This window comes from Aedes albopictus, chromosome 3 (assembly GCF_035046485.1).
Source record: "Aedes albopictus strain Foshan chromosome 3, AalbF5, whole genome shotgun sequence".
NCBI lineage: Eukaryota > Metazoa > Arthropoda > Insecta > Diptera > Culicidae > Aedes > Aedes albopictus.
In genome coordinates, this window is record NC_085138.1 from 291,835,771 (window position 1) to 291,850,310 (window position 14,540).

Sequence of the window (14,540 nt, forward strand, 5' to 3'; positions counted from 1 at the left end):
AATTTACCATCACCTCGTGTAGAGTTGCCTTCGCAGCTCTATCACAACCTCGGTATGCGTTCTCTATTCGGAAAACTTTTAGACAAAAACATAAGGCCTAAGTCGTCCATACATCGTTTCTAGATTGCACGCTTCTGAGCTGAGAAAACTGCAAGCGAGTATAACTCCAAATTCTTTGCAAGTGAGTGTTCCTATCCTTGGCTACAACCTGAATGAGGTATTTAAAATAATAACACTAGTTTACAAAATAAAACGAAAGTCGTGAACTTGTGTCAAAAACCAAAATTTTTGAAGCACAATTTAGCACTGATTTGGAAGCCGTGCTTCAAAAAATTTTAAGTAGAACAGTTTTTTAGTTTTAGGTCAATATAGAGTTTTACAACTTTTTAAAATATAGAATTTACTAAAATTCAAATATCTTGCGTTTTGTTGAACCAATTTTAAATCTTTTTTCATAAATTAAAAGCTGAATATAATACCTCTCGATCATCTGAAGGTAGGTTTTGTGCCAGATTGATGAATTTCAAGATATTGGCGAGTTTTAGGGACGATCTTCTTAAATTTTAGCAAAATTTTCAAAAATATTTGAAGAAATGTATTTTTTTCAATAAAATAAAAACAATTTAAAAATTCTTTCTCGACGTTTATTTGGCATATCATAAGTAAACCAGTTACAGTAAAAAAATCAGCTCAATCGGAGCATTGATTACGGAGAATGAGATGTGTAAAGTGAGCGACTTTGCTTAAAAAAAAGAACAAAAATCGATTTCAAATCACCAGCCTTGTATGGAAAGTCGAAAAAAATTCCGCTCTACTGTAATTTTTTTCCTTCTCGTTTTCGATCTCAGGGCATGATTCTACACCAAAAACGATCATTAGCTTGCCTAGTTCAAAAATGCTGTAAACTAGTGTAACTGGTGTATATTATGTCCACAGACAAACAGACGTAACACTTCAAACGATATTAGATTTAAATCATAGTCACGGAAACATATTCGCCCAATGCTAAAAGTACTAAGTTTGGCCGACCATCAACTAGGTGGCGGTAGTGAGCAAACGTCAAACTCGAACGAAAACGATGCGAGCGCCACGGGTGGGCAGTTGGCCACCTATCGAATTTTGAGAAATACCGTTAAATCGTTGTACGATGGGAATTATCAGAGTGTTACGTCTGTTTGTCTGTGTTATGTCCATAACACGACACGACACGACTGGTGTATATTATGTCCATAACATGACATCGGGTTTGGCAATACCTAAAGCATAATCAGCAATTTTTCCATACAAATAGCGATTTTTCCAAGGTATTCAAGCAGTCCTCATTGACTCCTCAACATCTTACCATAGTGACTGGTTGAGGTATTTATCAATCAAAATAACCAAAATAAGTTATTTTGGATATACCTGGGTAAACGATCAATACCTTATGTCTTGGTATGATATCGGACTTTGGTATGCTGCAGTTATGTGTCAGTTATTCGTTCATGATCGGGTTCTATCAGAGTTCCTGCCAGAGTTTCTGCAACAGTCATTCACAGGGTCTTTGCTGGAGTACCTCCCGGGAATTCTAGAGATTTTCTCAATATGTTTTCAGAGTTTCTTGCTGGATTCCTCCCAGCGATCCTTTTTAAAAAATTATCCAAAATTTTCTCATAAATTTCTCTTAGTGGCTTTCCAGAATAGTTTTCAAACAATTTTTCTCAGAATTGGCTTCTTTAGCGGTGTTGAGATAATTCCATATTCTGAATCTGCATGCCAAACTGAGCTGAAATCCAAATTTCATGAATTTCGGTGCGCGGGAACCTGTTTAAAAATCAGTTTAAAGTTTTTATGGGTGCGGTTTCTAGAATCCCCTCGTCGTATTTTGTACTGCACGGAGCTGTCGAGCAGTTGCCCAGCTGTCAAAAGGTGGTTTCGAAAAATCTCTTTGAAATTGATTTTAGGTACCAAAATAAAGTTCTAAAAATCTGAAAAAAAACATAGTGGTTCAGAAAAAGGTGTTCTTTCGTATAAAAACCAAAAAATCCATACATTTTTCTAAATTTGATACCCCGATTTCTGCAAGATTCTTGCAGAACTTTTTCCAGGGATTTCTTCCATAGACTTTTCCGATGTTTTTCTCGGGTTTTTTCGCAGGATTTTGCCCGTAGGTTCTCCAGGGATTTTTCTTAGAGATTTTCAGAGTTCATTCTTGAATTTGCCTAATATTTTCTCCCGGGATTACTGCCACAACTTTTTGTCTCAGTTTTTTTTTTCATAATTTCTTCCGGAGTTCCCCTCAAGATTTCTCTAATAGGTATATGCGGAGGTTCTCGCAAGATGTTACCTGGATTTTTCCGATATCCATTCGAGAATTTCTTACAAGGAATCTTGTAATTCACGGGAAATAATACAAATAATGAAGCATTAAATCCGAAAAATATCAGAAACTCATCGGATTTGTTAAAAAAAATCACCAAAGCCTGATATTTTCATACATATTTTTTATCTGCTCCATCAAAATGCAAAACCCAGCCAAAATTTTTTGAAGGAGGTAGACAAAAAGTCAATATTTAATTTGTATAAATCTAATGGACGTAAAAAAAGAGGAGGAGGTGTACAACACAAATGTAAATTGGTCAATTGGCAAAGGAAGTTTCCAATAAACAGCTCAGGATACTAAGCAATGGAACAGTCTCTGTTGCACTTGGGATGCCAATGCAAACAGTACTCATATGTAAGAGTTTGATATGTCCAATAACGTGGTTGCTGCTTATCGGATGTTGTCAATCTTATGTAATTAATATTCCTTGAACTATTTTTGTTCAAGCACTTTATATAGAAACCCTGGTTTGATTGAGAAATATTCAATATCGCTCAGTGCTCAAAGTAGTGAAAATAGGACTAATTGCCCACTCGTACACCTCATAAGGCGTTTGAGATCATGCTCATTTTTGTTCTATTATTTAAATTATTAAACTATTTAAAGAATTGCAGTTGCTTGAACGTCCATAATGTCTCTGTACATTATTTGATTTTACTAACCATGCTTTTGAAAATAAATTATATTATTAATATTATTTGATGACTTGAATCATTAAACCTGATTGATTGATTTGTCTTTATTAAAGAGACTTTCAGCCCTTGGCTGGTTCGTCTCTATCCTAAACAAGAGGTGAGCCAGAAGGGCTCACCCGGGAAAATACAATATTTTTACAAATTAATATACATTTTTACATTTCATTTTCCATTTTTTTTTTTTTTTTTTTTTTTTTTTTTTTAGTTTTCGGGTCCGGGGTCCAGGGGCCTGCGGCTTCTTTCGTGCCTCGTCTTGTCGGTCGGGTTGGTCGCAGGGGGTCTGTTCCTTCGCTTGTTTGGAGGGGGGTGCGGCTTACCGCTCGGGTTCCGGAAACGGGGGTCCGAGGTGCGGGCTCTTCCGACCAGGCTGGTCGTGGTTGTGGGCGTGTTGGTGGGGGTCGCTTGGGGTGGGGCTTACCACTCGGGTCCCGGGGAATCCGAGAGGGCCGAGGTGCCCACGACCGGGTTCAATGACCTTGAGGGTCGATGTGGTCCCGGCGAGGCCGGGGGGTCCGGGGTATTGATGGTTTTGTGGTTTGGTGGGTCCGTGGTGGTGGGGCTCTGCCCACCGGTGGTTCGTGGTGGTTTGGAGGATCGTTTTGTGGTACGACTTGTCACTTGGGTCCCAGGGAAGCCCGAGGGGCCCAGGGGGCCCACCGGGGGTTCTGGTTCGAGGTTCGTTGGGGTAGGCCTTGAGGTTGAGTGGGTATGGGACTTACCGCTCGGATCCCGGGGACCCGAGAGGTCCGAGGTGCCCACCGTTCCCGGTAGTTTTTGGATTTCGGTTTCTGCTGCTTCCATCGTCCTGCCGGCGCCGAGGTCGACCCGTCCATGCCGGTCCCCTGCCGGCTTCCGGTTGGACGGCGCCCCGACTGCCGGAGGGTATGCTCCGTATCGCCGGTTTCTTCCCTACAACGCCGAGGTCGGCCCGTCCATGCCGGTCCCCTTCCGGCTTCCGGTTGGACGGCGCCCCGACTGTTGCAGAAGGTTAACCATTGATGTTCTTCTTCGGTTGTATGTTGTGTGAGTGCCCGTGACGGGGACATTCTTTCCTCCTTGACGACCGGATTGATCGTGATGTCGTGGTGGAGGGGTGGGTTGTTTGGGGTGGGACTTACCACTCGGATCCCGGAGAGTCCGAGAGGTCCGAGGTGCCCACGACCAGGGTCCTTACGCCGATCGCTCAAATGTTGTCAAAGAGGCCAGCTTCCTTGAGGTAGTTGATTACTTGGCGCTCGTTGACTTTGTCGTTGGCCAGTGACCTGGGGACGTCTGTCACCTGGTGCATCTGACGGAGGGCCTCGTAAACTGGGCAGGTACACAAGAAGTGCTCGACCGTGTTTGGTGTGACACAGATTTCGCATTGTCGGTGGAAGCCGGAGCTGTTGGTGGTCATACTATGAGACACCCGAGTGTGTCCCGTTCTGAGCCGAGAGAGGACAGTTTGTTCCCGCCGGTTTGGCTGGTCTTCGCCGGGGCCCGTGGATGGTTTAGTTTTCGTAGGAACAGAATCCTGTCCCGCCTCCATTCGTCGGACCAGGACCGCCATATGGTGTCCCTGACCCACTTTTTCACGTCGTCTGCTGGGGTTTTCGGTGTAAGGAGGGGGCTGTTCCTGCCGATGCCAGCCAGCTCGTCGGCTCGCTCGTTTCCACGAATTCCGCAGTGCCCGGGGATCCACATTAGAGCTGTCAGGTGTTCGGCGGAATCTAATTCTGCCTGGACGCCCTGAATGAAGGGATGTTTTGCTTTTGGGCTCTCGATTGCTGAGATAGCGCTCTGTGAGTCAGTCACAACAAGTACGGGTCGGTCTCTTGGGGCTGTTATTGCTTGGAAAATCCCTGCAGCTTCAGCCGAGAAGACCGAACATTCCGCCGGGAGTCGATGGTGTTGTTCAGGTTCGGTACCGTGAACTCCCACTCCCACTCGTTCGCCTACCTTGGAGCCGTCGCTGTACCGGATCGCCCAATTGTGGTACCGTTTCCTAATCCTTTCGTGGAAATGTGCCTGAACTTGCTGAGGTTGAGCCTGCCGTCTGAAACGTTTCTTGATCGTGTTGTCAACTTCGGGTGCCCTGGCCGACCAGCTTCTCGGCCCAAGCCGGTGGAGACCAGCCACCGGGGGAAGCGTGGCGTTGGCCGCGGTTTGGAGGGCCAGGTTTGCTTGCTCGGCGAGGAAGCAGCCTTGCCCGTTCTCCCGGGTTTTTTCCAAAAAACCGATAGCTCGGTCGCAGGTGGTCAGCGCGACTTTGTGCCGAAAGGGCAGAACGCCAGCTTCGGCGCATGCTGCGTCTGCGGGGGTTGAGGGGAGCAGGCCGGAAATGGTTCTAATGGCCCGGTTGTGGATGGGTGCTAGCGTCCTGATTAAACGGTCTTGAGCTCGGCAGGTTAGCTCGATGCCGTACGTTATCCGGCTGCCAATGATGGCGTCGGCGACCCTCAGATGGGTGGCTCTGTCGCTCCGGGTTCTTTTGCCCGAGATACTCCGAAGAAGGTTTAAACGGCTCTTGCAGCTCTTCTTGACCCGGTCGAAGTGGGCCTGCAGGGTGAGATGCCGGTCCAGAGTGACGCCAAGGGTCTTCAAAGTCTTTTTGGTGGGGATGGTCTCCTGGTTTAGGGTGATGGGTTTCCGTGGCGGCTGGTGGTTTTCCGCGCAGATGTGCAACCTCCCAGACTTGGCGGCGGAGATGTCGAATCCGGCTTTGGCGGCCCATTTGAAGACGGCGGTGGTGGCTGCTTGGGCTTTCCTCCTTATGGCCTTCGGGTGCATTCCGACCACAATCAGGGTGATGTCGTCGGCGTACACCTTGAGGAACACGCCCCTTGGGATGGTCTGGTAGATTCCGCTCATGGCCACCAGGAAAATGGTGACCGCAATTACCGATCCTTGTGGTACTCCGGTTTCTTCGTCGTGTGGGCTGCTTCGGTTGTTCCCGACGATCACCTGGAACGTCCTTCCGACAAGGAAATCCTTCAGGAACTGGAGTAGATTCCCGGTGATGCCCCATCGGGCCAACCTCTCCAGGACGTCGGGGGTCCATGCCCGGTTGTAAGCCTTGGCCAGGTCGAGGGAAATTAGCTCGATATGCTGGTTGCTGTCTAGCGCGTCGTCCAGGGTCTGACCTAGCTCTGCTAGAAAAGTGCCGGTGCCGCGTCCGGCCCGGAAAGCGTGCTGCCGGTGGTCTAGGTGGCCGTTGGTCTCCAGGTGCTCCACTAGTCGACGGTTCACCATTTTCTCCATTATTTTGGAGGCGCAGCTGGTTAGCGCGATCGGCCGGTAGCTGGATGCCTTATTGGCTGGTCCGGTGCCTTTCGGGATCGGAACCACCAGGCTGTGCTTCCATTCGGCCGGGAGCGCGCCCGAAGCCCAAATGTTGTTTACTGCTTGCAGCAGGCTGCGCTTACAGCTGGGAGGTAGATTTCTGAGCATGGGGTAACCAAGCTCGTCCGGTCCTGAGGATTTCCCTTTTGCCTTGCTGAGGGCAAATTCCAGCTCGGGAAGGCGGAACGGAAGGTTGAAGTTTTGGCCCCGATCAGGGGGGACGGCGAATCTTGCGACTGCGGTGCGCGGAGATGGGTGGGCTTTTAGGAAGGGGATGGGGTAGTTCTCGATGGACGAGAGTCCGTAGAAGTACCCTGCCAGAGTTTCCGCGATGATTTGGGGGTCTCTAGTAGGCTGGCCGTTGACCGTTAGGCACATGCCTTTAACTCTTCGCTTGCCCTGCAATCCGTTTATTTTCTGCCATAGCTCGGCAGACGACTGCTGGTCGTTGATGGAGTCCAAAAATTCCTTCCACGACTTCTCCTTGGCTTCGCGGATTTCCTGGCGACAGGCGTTCCGCGCGTTTTTGTAGTTTTCATTCGCTAGCGCTATGTCTGGGTGGTCCGGCGGGAGCCGGTCTTTCGCCCTTTTGAAGGCTCGGAGTGTCTTCCTTCGGAATTTCACTGCCGCTTTGGTGGTTTCGTCCCACCAATGGAGTGCGCGCTTCCCCGGTTTGGGGCTGGTTTTTGGGATGGTCTGGCCGGCTGCCAGGATGATCGCTGAGGTGATTTCCTCCATTGAGGTGTGCGTTCCGGTCCCGATCTCTTCTTCGACGGCCGCTTGGAACGCTGCCCAGTCGGCTTTTTCGTAGAGCCACCGGGGTCGTCGGGTTGTTTCCGGTGGGCTGCTGTTGTTCAGGGTGATGATGATTGGTGAGTGGTCGCTGCCGTGGGGGTCCTCTACCGCGTGCCACAGCAGGCGGGCCGAGATGCTCGATGAGGCTAGCGCGATGTCTATCACCGTTTCGGTCGTTCCCCTCTGGAATGTTGGCGAACCATCGTTCAGAATAACGAGGTCGTTGGCGCAGGCAAACTCCATGACGCAGTTGCCACGGATGTTGTTCTTGCTGCCACCCCAAGCTCGGTGATGTCCGTTAACGTCGCCGACGATTATGACCGGTTCTGGAACCTGCTGAAGAACGTCTTGGAGGCGGTTTTGCAGATCGGGGAGCTTTCCGTTGGGGAGGTAGACCGACAGGACGGATACGGCGAATGGCAGGCCAAGTCGGACACCGACAATTGGAAGGTCCGTGTCGATGTCCAGTCGGGAAGCCGCGGTTTCGGCAGAGACGCCGATCGCTACGGAGTGATAGATGGAATTGGTGGCCGTTTTGAACCATTTGTAGCGCTGCCTGAGGGTATTGTCCATGGCGCTTTCCTCGATTCGATGAACCTCCTGGAGTGCCAGTACCAGGGGCAGTTGGTCGTGAACTAGGAGTTCCAGGTCGGGGAGGTTGTTCCAAAAACCGTTCATGTTCCACTGCAAAATGAAGGTGGGTGATGCTCGATGGCGGTCCTGGATGAGGTGGGACTTACCGCTCGGGAGGCTAGTCCCGAGGTGCCCGAGCGGATCCTGTCTTCTGCTAGCGGTCTCTGTCGTATTTTTCGTCCTTGCTGGCTGGCGGCGGTGCATCATAGGGTGGGACTTACCACTCGGAACTACCGGTCCGAGGTGCCCAGGGGGGTCCTGAATTGGACCCGGGTTTGATGTAGGTGGTGGGGGGTGATTCCGGCCGGATGGGCCAGCTGTAGGAGGAGTTGCCATTCGGTCGCGGATAGCGACCATTTTGTCATAGGCAGCGGCGTTTCTCCTTTCCTGGGCCGAAAGTGGCTTGTGCGAGTTGTATAGGTTGCCGGGGTAGCGCTCCGGTTGAAGCCTGCGACGCGCAGGGTTCCGCCGCGGGGCCGAGGGTTGGGGATCTGCGTTCTGTAAAGCCGAGGGGCCGCACTTTGGCGGCTCGGCCGTTGTTGTTTTGGCTGCTGTTGTTGTCGGTGTCGCTGTCGATGGGTTGCTGGGTATTGGCCCTTTATGGTCCCTGTGGGGGAGGGAGCGTGGCTTGAGGTGGGACTTACCACTCGGAACTGCAGGTCCGAGGTGCCCAGGGGGGTCCTGAATTGGATCCGGGTCGCTCGGAACTGCCGATCCGGGGTGCCCAGAGAGGACCTGCTTGAGGTCCAGGTTGGTTCCCGGGGGGTTCCGACTTCGGCCAGGGGTTCCGGCTGTAGGTGGTTTGTGGGGGAGAGGCGCATCGTTGCGGTAGCGCTCCGGTGGGAGCCTGCGCCGCGGGGGGTTTCGCCGCGGGGGGCGCGGCTGGTCGCCTACTTTTTCCGGTGTGGGGAGGCCGTTTTCGGGTGTGCCGGGCTTTGTTGGTGCCGTCGCTGGTGTGTTTGGTGTTGCGGGGTTATCGTTGAGGCCGGGATTATTGGGGCTGGTTGGTGGTCGCTCAACTGGTTCTGCTTCTGGGTTTTTAACGGGGGTTTTGGAGGGAGTGAAGAGGGGGAAAGAGGGGGTGAGGACAAGTTATGGTGATCTTTGGAAATGTTGTTGAGCGACGTGAGCAAGTCCTTTATTGGGTCGTCGTCTTTGGCTCGGTGTCCCGGGGTAGCTTTTTCCGGCTCCGGGTGATCTTAGTATCATCGCCGGAGTTATGATTGGAGCCGGCGCTTGACGAGGAGATGGGATACGATCTTTTGGAGCCAGCTGCGGACGACGCCACAGTGGCTATTGAATAGTCGCTGTCTTCCATGTCTTGGTTAGCGGGCTCACCTCTATCGCCTTGGCGGCTCAGGAGGGAGTGGGTTTTGGTCGCGCATAGATCCTGTTCCTGTGATTCATTGCTGGTCTTTTTCTTGGCCTTCGTTTTCTTTGGTTTCTTCGGGGTGGCTCCTTTGCTGTCCTTAGGTTTTGCGGCTGTTGGCCCGGTGCCGTTGGGCTCAATCCATGCGGCAGCCTGGGCGGCCACCTTGGGGTCCCGGATGGTCATCGTAAAGCTGTCGTTGCTGCAGTGGCTGGGGGAGAGGTCCATTGCTGTTTGCGGGTTTTGGGCGACGTTAGTGGAGTTCTTCGGGGTTAGCTGTTCTCGTTGGTCCCGTTGGAGCTCGGCAATGATTGCGTCCTTAGCCTTGAGATCGGATTGCAGCTGTTTGACGGTGGCAGTAAGCTCCGCCACCTGTCGGATCAGCTCTTCTACTGGGCCGTGCTCCTTGGCTGCCTCCAGTCTCGCTCCGACGTGCCGGTTCTGGAGAGCTGCCTCCAGGTCGGCCATTCGCTTCTCTCTTCTTTCGGCGTCATTTTGGAGTTTTCTGACGGTGGCTTCTAGCTCGGCGATCTGCGTGTCCTTGCTGCTGCTCGCGACTCCTGCATAGCTGCTCTTGTCCGGTGATTTGGCCGCTTCTCGTGCTTCGAATTCCCGCCGTGCCTGCGGGTAAGAAATTCCCTCGTCTACCCTAATCACCTGAATGGCGTTTTCTCGCTTGTAGACGGGGCAGTCTCTGCTTGAGAGCGCGTGCTGGGTGCTGTTGCATGTCCTGCAGCATACGGGTTGGTTGCATGTCCTTCTCGGTGTTTGCTGTCCGTTGGCTTCTTCTGTTGGGTTGGGCGTTTGGTCCTCGTCATGGATTTGGCTACACCTACCACAGATTTTGGCCGGCGCTGTGCAGCGCTTTCCCGTGTGCCCGAAACTCCAGCACCGGAAGCACTGCATCGGGTTCGGGTAATACGGTCGTGTGCGGCATCTCGACCACCCGAAGTCGATGTGCTCCGGGACTACCGTGCCGCTTATGGTAAGGATGAGGGTGGGGGTATTCTCCAGTGTGCCGGTGTTGGTATTCCTGCGCTTGATACGTCGAACTTCCTTAACGCGTTGGTCGTTGAGCTGTTCCGCGAGGTACTGCTCTTCTAGGCCGACGGTGTCAGTGTTCGAAACAACACACTTTACCTGATTGAGGGTCGTGTGCTCCTCGACTACGATGTCGGTGCCGTCAGCGAGCTTGTTCATCCGCAGAAGCTTGTCGAACTGGGCCTGGCTGCGAATCTTCAGCACGTAGGAGATGCCCTTGTTCTCCTTGAACGCGCCGTAGATCTGCCCGCCGATGAACTTTTCCACACTCAGGCGGAGGAGGAAGGGGTCATTGGGAATGGCGCCGGAGACAGCCCGCATGCGTAGGAATTGTAGTTCCCCGGAGTTTCCTTGGGGGTCCAAAAATTCAGGGACAAGACGACCAGTGTACTCACCGTTGATTCTATTTCTCGTGCCTCCGCCGGGTCCTCCTGGGTCCCCGGGGGTGGGGGGGGTGGCCACTCGCCGACATGGTGCCGGCGGGCCGGGACTGTGGTGGTAAATGGGCCACTCAGTCGACCGGCCTTTATCTGGGACAGGTGTGAAAAACACTAACATTCGCGGCACTAGTGCTGAATTTGTTCCAAAAAACTCGCCTCTCTTACCACGGTGGCTCGAGAGGGAGGACCTACGATGGCCTAACCGGCACTACCGATCGTAGGGGGAGGGGTAGGAGAAAGGGTCTTTGATGGGTCGGGGGTTGAAGGGGGGTATGGGTAAAACGGAAGGAAGAAAAAATTTGGGGGGGGGGGGGTTAGGTTGGTTGGTGGAAAGGGGTGAAAGGAAAAAGAGGAAAAAAAATTGGGTGGAGGGGGAAGGGGGAGGGGTGGTTTGGTGGTTGGGGGGGGGGGGTGTCAGGTGTGTGACACGTGTCCTACTTGGGCTGAGTTCTCACTGTAGGGCCCGAAAAAGGCCACTTCAACGGCCGCACACTCCTCTCAGGGGAGGAAGATAAATCCGTGGGCTTGGGCCCCTTTACACAACGCTAATTAATCTTCCGGAGCGTCCGGGAGATTTTTTCACTGTTGGGCCCCTTCTCGGAGCACCCACGCTAACCAAACTTTTGGAACACTTTTTGGCACTTTCTTTTCTTTTCTATTTTTGTTTTTCCACTGTCCCCGTGGGGCACTTTTGGCCTTCCCCACCCTCAGGCGAGGAAAGGCAATGTCCGGGGTGGCCCTGGCCACGTCCCGGATTCAATCCCCAAACACACGGACCGTTAGGCGACGGGAGAATTAAGCGCGTGTTTACGATCCCCTATGGGGCGGTTTCGTGATCGAGAGCGGGAAGAAAAATCCCCGAAAAAATGCCTTGCGGCCACTTCTCCGCAGTCTGCGGGCACTCGCGGACTCCAACCACTCCGAAATTCACTTCCGAAAAAACTCGCGCCGAGGCTAATTTAATAACCTTTAAAGAGCAATCGAAACGACGAACCGCACTCGTTCGAAGCTGGCTGTCAACTGATCATTAAACCTTTCATTCCATCTGTTTCGATTTTCAGACGCAGTTCGGACGATCCGCTTATCTCCGGAGGCACCAACGACAATCAAAACGATAATGAGCTTAGCGTTGCTACCGCGTCCCAGTCAATGTGTTCATCACCCACTCCCCCACCCACGCAGAAGCATCGCAACAGCATTGTCGTGCCCACGTCGATCCTCTCGCCAGAACTTCCCGATACGCCCGTATCGCCACTGCCCACGCCCACGAAGCAATCCGGTGGTCAGTCGAATCGCCGGGGGGCTGCTGCCGGAGGTGCCGGCCGTCAACGACGCAAAGGGCCCATCAAGTTACGGTTTCACCACCAAGCCCTGCCACCAGAATATCTGGACCATTATGAGGCAACCCAGAACATCGCAGCCAAACGAGAACAACAGCAGCAACTGCAAAACTACGGCGGAACACGTTCTGGCAGGATGGAAAAGCAAGCGGAACAGGAACGTGAAGACCGCACCAACGAATCGGTAAGGAATTGGCTACAGAAGATTTTGGAACTTCAAAAAGAGGGCGTTTCCTTGGCGCCCGTTAAAGATGAAACGGAATCCGCCTTACAACGGTCATCTCCTGGAACCCAGAGGAATAAAGTCGTCAGCTATAGCGATTTACCGTACATGGGTGAAATGACTTTGGAGAATTCAAAACCTCGAAGAGGCAGAAAGCCAAAGAAGGCTGACATCTGCCATTTGATATACAAGAATTATGGTACAATATTGCCAGGAACGCCCAAACCAGAATCTCTACAAGATAGGGCAAACAATGGACATCGGACACAAACTAGGAGCAGTAGCTTACTAGAAAGACGCCTGATGTCCAACGACAAAAATCTCCAGGATGGAAGGGGAAAACGAGAAGAACCATTGAATCTTTGTGTCAGAGATGGCGGAGGTGATCCACTAGATTTATCGAGTTCAGAAAATGAAAGCGATGAAGTCTACGAGTCTTCATGTCCAACGCCAATCATTACACCAACTGACATCAACACTGACCAAGTACTTGCTTCAAATATGAAAATGTCACTGCCAAACCTGCACAGCACTGGTGCAGCAACACCGTCTAGTGGGGATACTCCATCAACAGCGGACACCCCACCGGGCTACATGTACTGGCCAAATATGGGAAGTTTTATTCACCCTATGGCTTTGTACTATCAGAAACTAGTTGATACCAACAACACGATAACTCCTGGTCAATCCAGCTCATCTCCTTCTAATTCAGTTCCCAGTACTCCAACTGAAATACTGAACCCCAAACTACCCGTTACATCAAACAGTTCAACACCATCGCCTTCATCACCGGTCGCACCTAAACAAGAGCCACAGCATACACTGATTCCCAAACCAATTTCCCAACTCATCAAACCAGAAAAAATCTCCAAACCTCAATCAGACTCGCAATCGTCCACCAGCAAAAACTCACCCCCGACCCAGAAACGAAAACGATCAGCCATCTTCATCCCGCCAGTTCCGGCGGAAAACAGTACAAATCCTGCCACGGAAGTTAGCATTTGTAAGTTCAAGTTTACTGGTGGGGCCAAACCGTGCCTCCAGGAGAAAAAGATGCTCAGTGTAGACTCTGGAGGAAACTTCCGGTATTACTCCGGAACGGGAGATAAATCTATGCGAGGCTATGAGTTCTTCCCCCGTGAGAGTCTACAACAGAGCAGTCTCCACTCAACTACCACTACCGGAGCATTCCTGAACACTCCTCCGGTTGAGAAAATAGCCTGCGATCTGCCACCTCCATCGCTGGGACTTAGCAACGACATTCTGCAAATCCCGGACTTTCCCAGTGCAGCTAGTCTAACCGGATTGGCTTCACCGGGAAACTCTTTGAACCAGCACCGACGTCAACAACCTTCCGAGCACAGTGAAGCACGTCGTGCCAGGCGTCGTTCACGGCGCTCGTCTCAGCGTGAGTCCCTGGAGAAAACTTTCAAGGAGAAAGGGTTCCTCATCCAAACCCAACAAATGCAATCGGCTGAAGGTGCGACCTATTGTAAGTTTAGACAATTACGAAAATTTACCCGCTATCTCTTCCGAAGCTGGAAAGACTATCTTCCCGGAGAGCTACAACAGCAGCAGGGAACGACTTCCGGAGAGCATCCTCACGATGGGCTGTCAATGAGTGGCTCTGTAGACCTTCGCCTGGACGAGGACAGTCCTCTTCTCGAGTGTCCCAGTTCTCGTGCAAGCAACGGCCTCAGCGAAAGATCCGCACCAACTCCATCATCCATTTCAACCCCACCACCGGAAGTAATGCAATTGGAAGTCCACCGACGATCATCACAGCCTGTTTCTCCGTTATCCACGTCATCACCGATGTTCCATTCCGATCCGCTTACCCGGGAACGTCAAAGCTGACGACAAGGCAAGGATCGGTTAGAATGTAATCACAATTTTTATTGCCAAAGACTAGACCGTAAGAATGTAATAGCTAATTAAATTTTCACAGAGTTTTATTTGAGATAGACAAATTAACACGAATCATTTAATGAGAAAGAATTCTAGTCGTTTTTTGTATTTTATTTATTAATGTTTAAACTTAATTTTTAATTCAAAATTAAACAATCAATTTAATTTCCTTGTTGCCATACATTTGAATTACTTTTACTTTAGTTTGTGTTGGACGTTACTAAATAAAGAAAAGAAATAACAATTGATGTGATTATCTGAATTATTGCGAAAGAAATCCTTTATTTTGTTGACACAGGTGTTCTCATGAGTAGAACTCCTGTATCAAATATTGCATGGTTTATGGCCCGTCCATAAACTACGTAGACTTTTAAGGAAAGGGTGGTGGGAGATAGGGAGTGGGACCGCGAATG

At 50.9% G+C, this 14,540-nt stretch overlaps 2 protein-coding genes across 2 annotated transcripts; one reads left to right on the forward strand and one right to left on the reverse strand.

Moving 5' to 3' along the window:
* Positions 1-3,370: 3,370 nt before the first annotated feature.
* On the reverse strand, positions 3,371-4,453 carry LOC134290773 (collagen alpha-2(I) chain-like). The gene is made up of 3 exons (XM_062857971.1): positions 4,261-4,453; positions 3,777-4,032; positions 3,371-3,722 (listed from the first exon to the last, which is right to left on the reverse strand). Exons 1-3 carry the CDS (start codon positions 4,451-4,453, stop codon positions 3,371-3,373), a joined length of 801 nt encoding a protein of 266 aa, XP_062713955.1.
* A 6,233-nt stretch (positions 4,454-10,686) lies between these two features.
* Positions 10,687-13,990, forward strand: LOC134290774 (uncharacterized). Its single transcript, XM_062857972.1, has 3 exons — positions 10,687-10,757; positions 11,718-13,699; positions 13,758-13,990. The coding sequence occupies exons 1-3, from the start codon at positions 10,687-10,689 to the stop codon at positions 13,838-13,840; spliced, it is 2,136 nt and encodes a 711-aa protein (XP_062713956.1). The 3' UTR covers positions 13,841-13,990.
* The last annotated feature ends 550 nt before the right edge of the window (positions 13,991-14,540 follow it).

Excerpts from the sequence above, each read along its gene's own strand:
- LOC134290774 (XM_062857972.1), top strand. The coding sequence starts at position 10,687 with ATGGTGCCGGCGGGCCGGGACTGTGGTGGTAAATGGGCCACTCAGTCG. Across the intron at positions 10,758-11,717 it reads GGCCTTTATCTGGGACAGGT|ACGCAGTTCGGACGATCCGC; the intron begins GTGAAAAACACT and ends TTCGATTTTCAG. Across the intron at positions 13,700-13,757 it reads ACAAATGCAATCGGCTGAAG|CTGGAAAGACTATCTTCCCG; the intron begins GTGCGACCTATT and ends TCTCTTCCGAAG.
- LOC134290773 (XM_062857971.1), bottom strand. The coding sequence starts at position 4,453 with ATGACCACCAACAGCTCCGGCTTCCACCGACAATGCGAAATCTGTGTC. Across the intron at positions 4,033-4,260 it reads CAACTACCTCAAGGAAGCTG|TCGGGGCGCCGTCCAACCGG; the intron begins GCCTCTTTGACA and ends CTTCTGCAACAG. Across the intron at positions 3,723-3,776 it reads GGGTCCCCGGGATCCGAGCG|AACCCCCGGTGGGCCCCCTG; the intron begins GTAAGTCCCATA and ends ACCTCGAACCAG.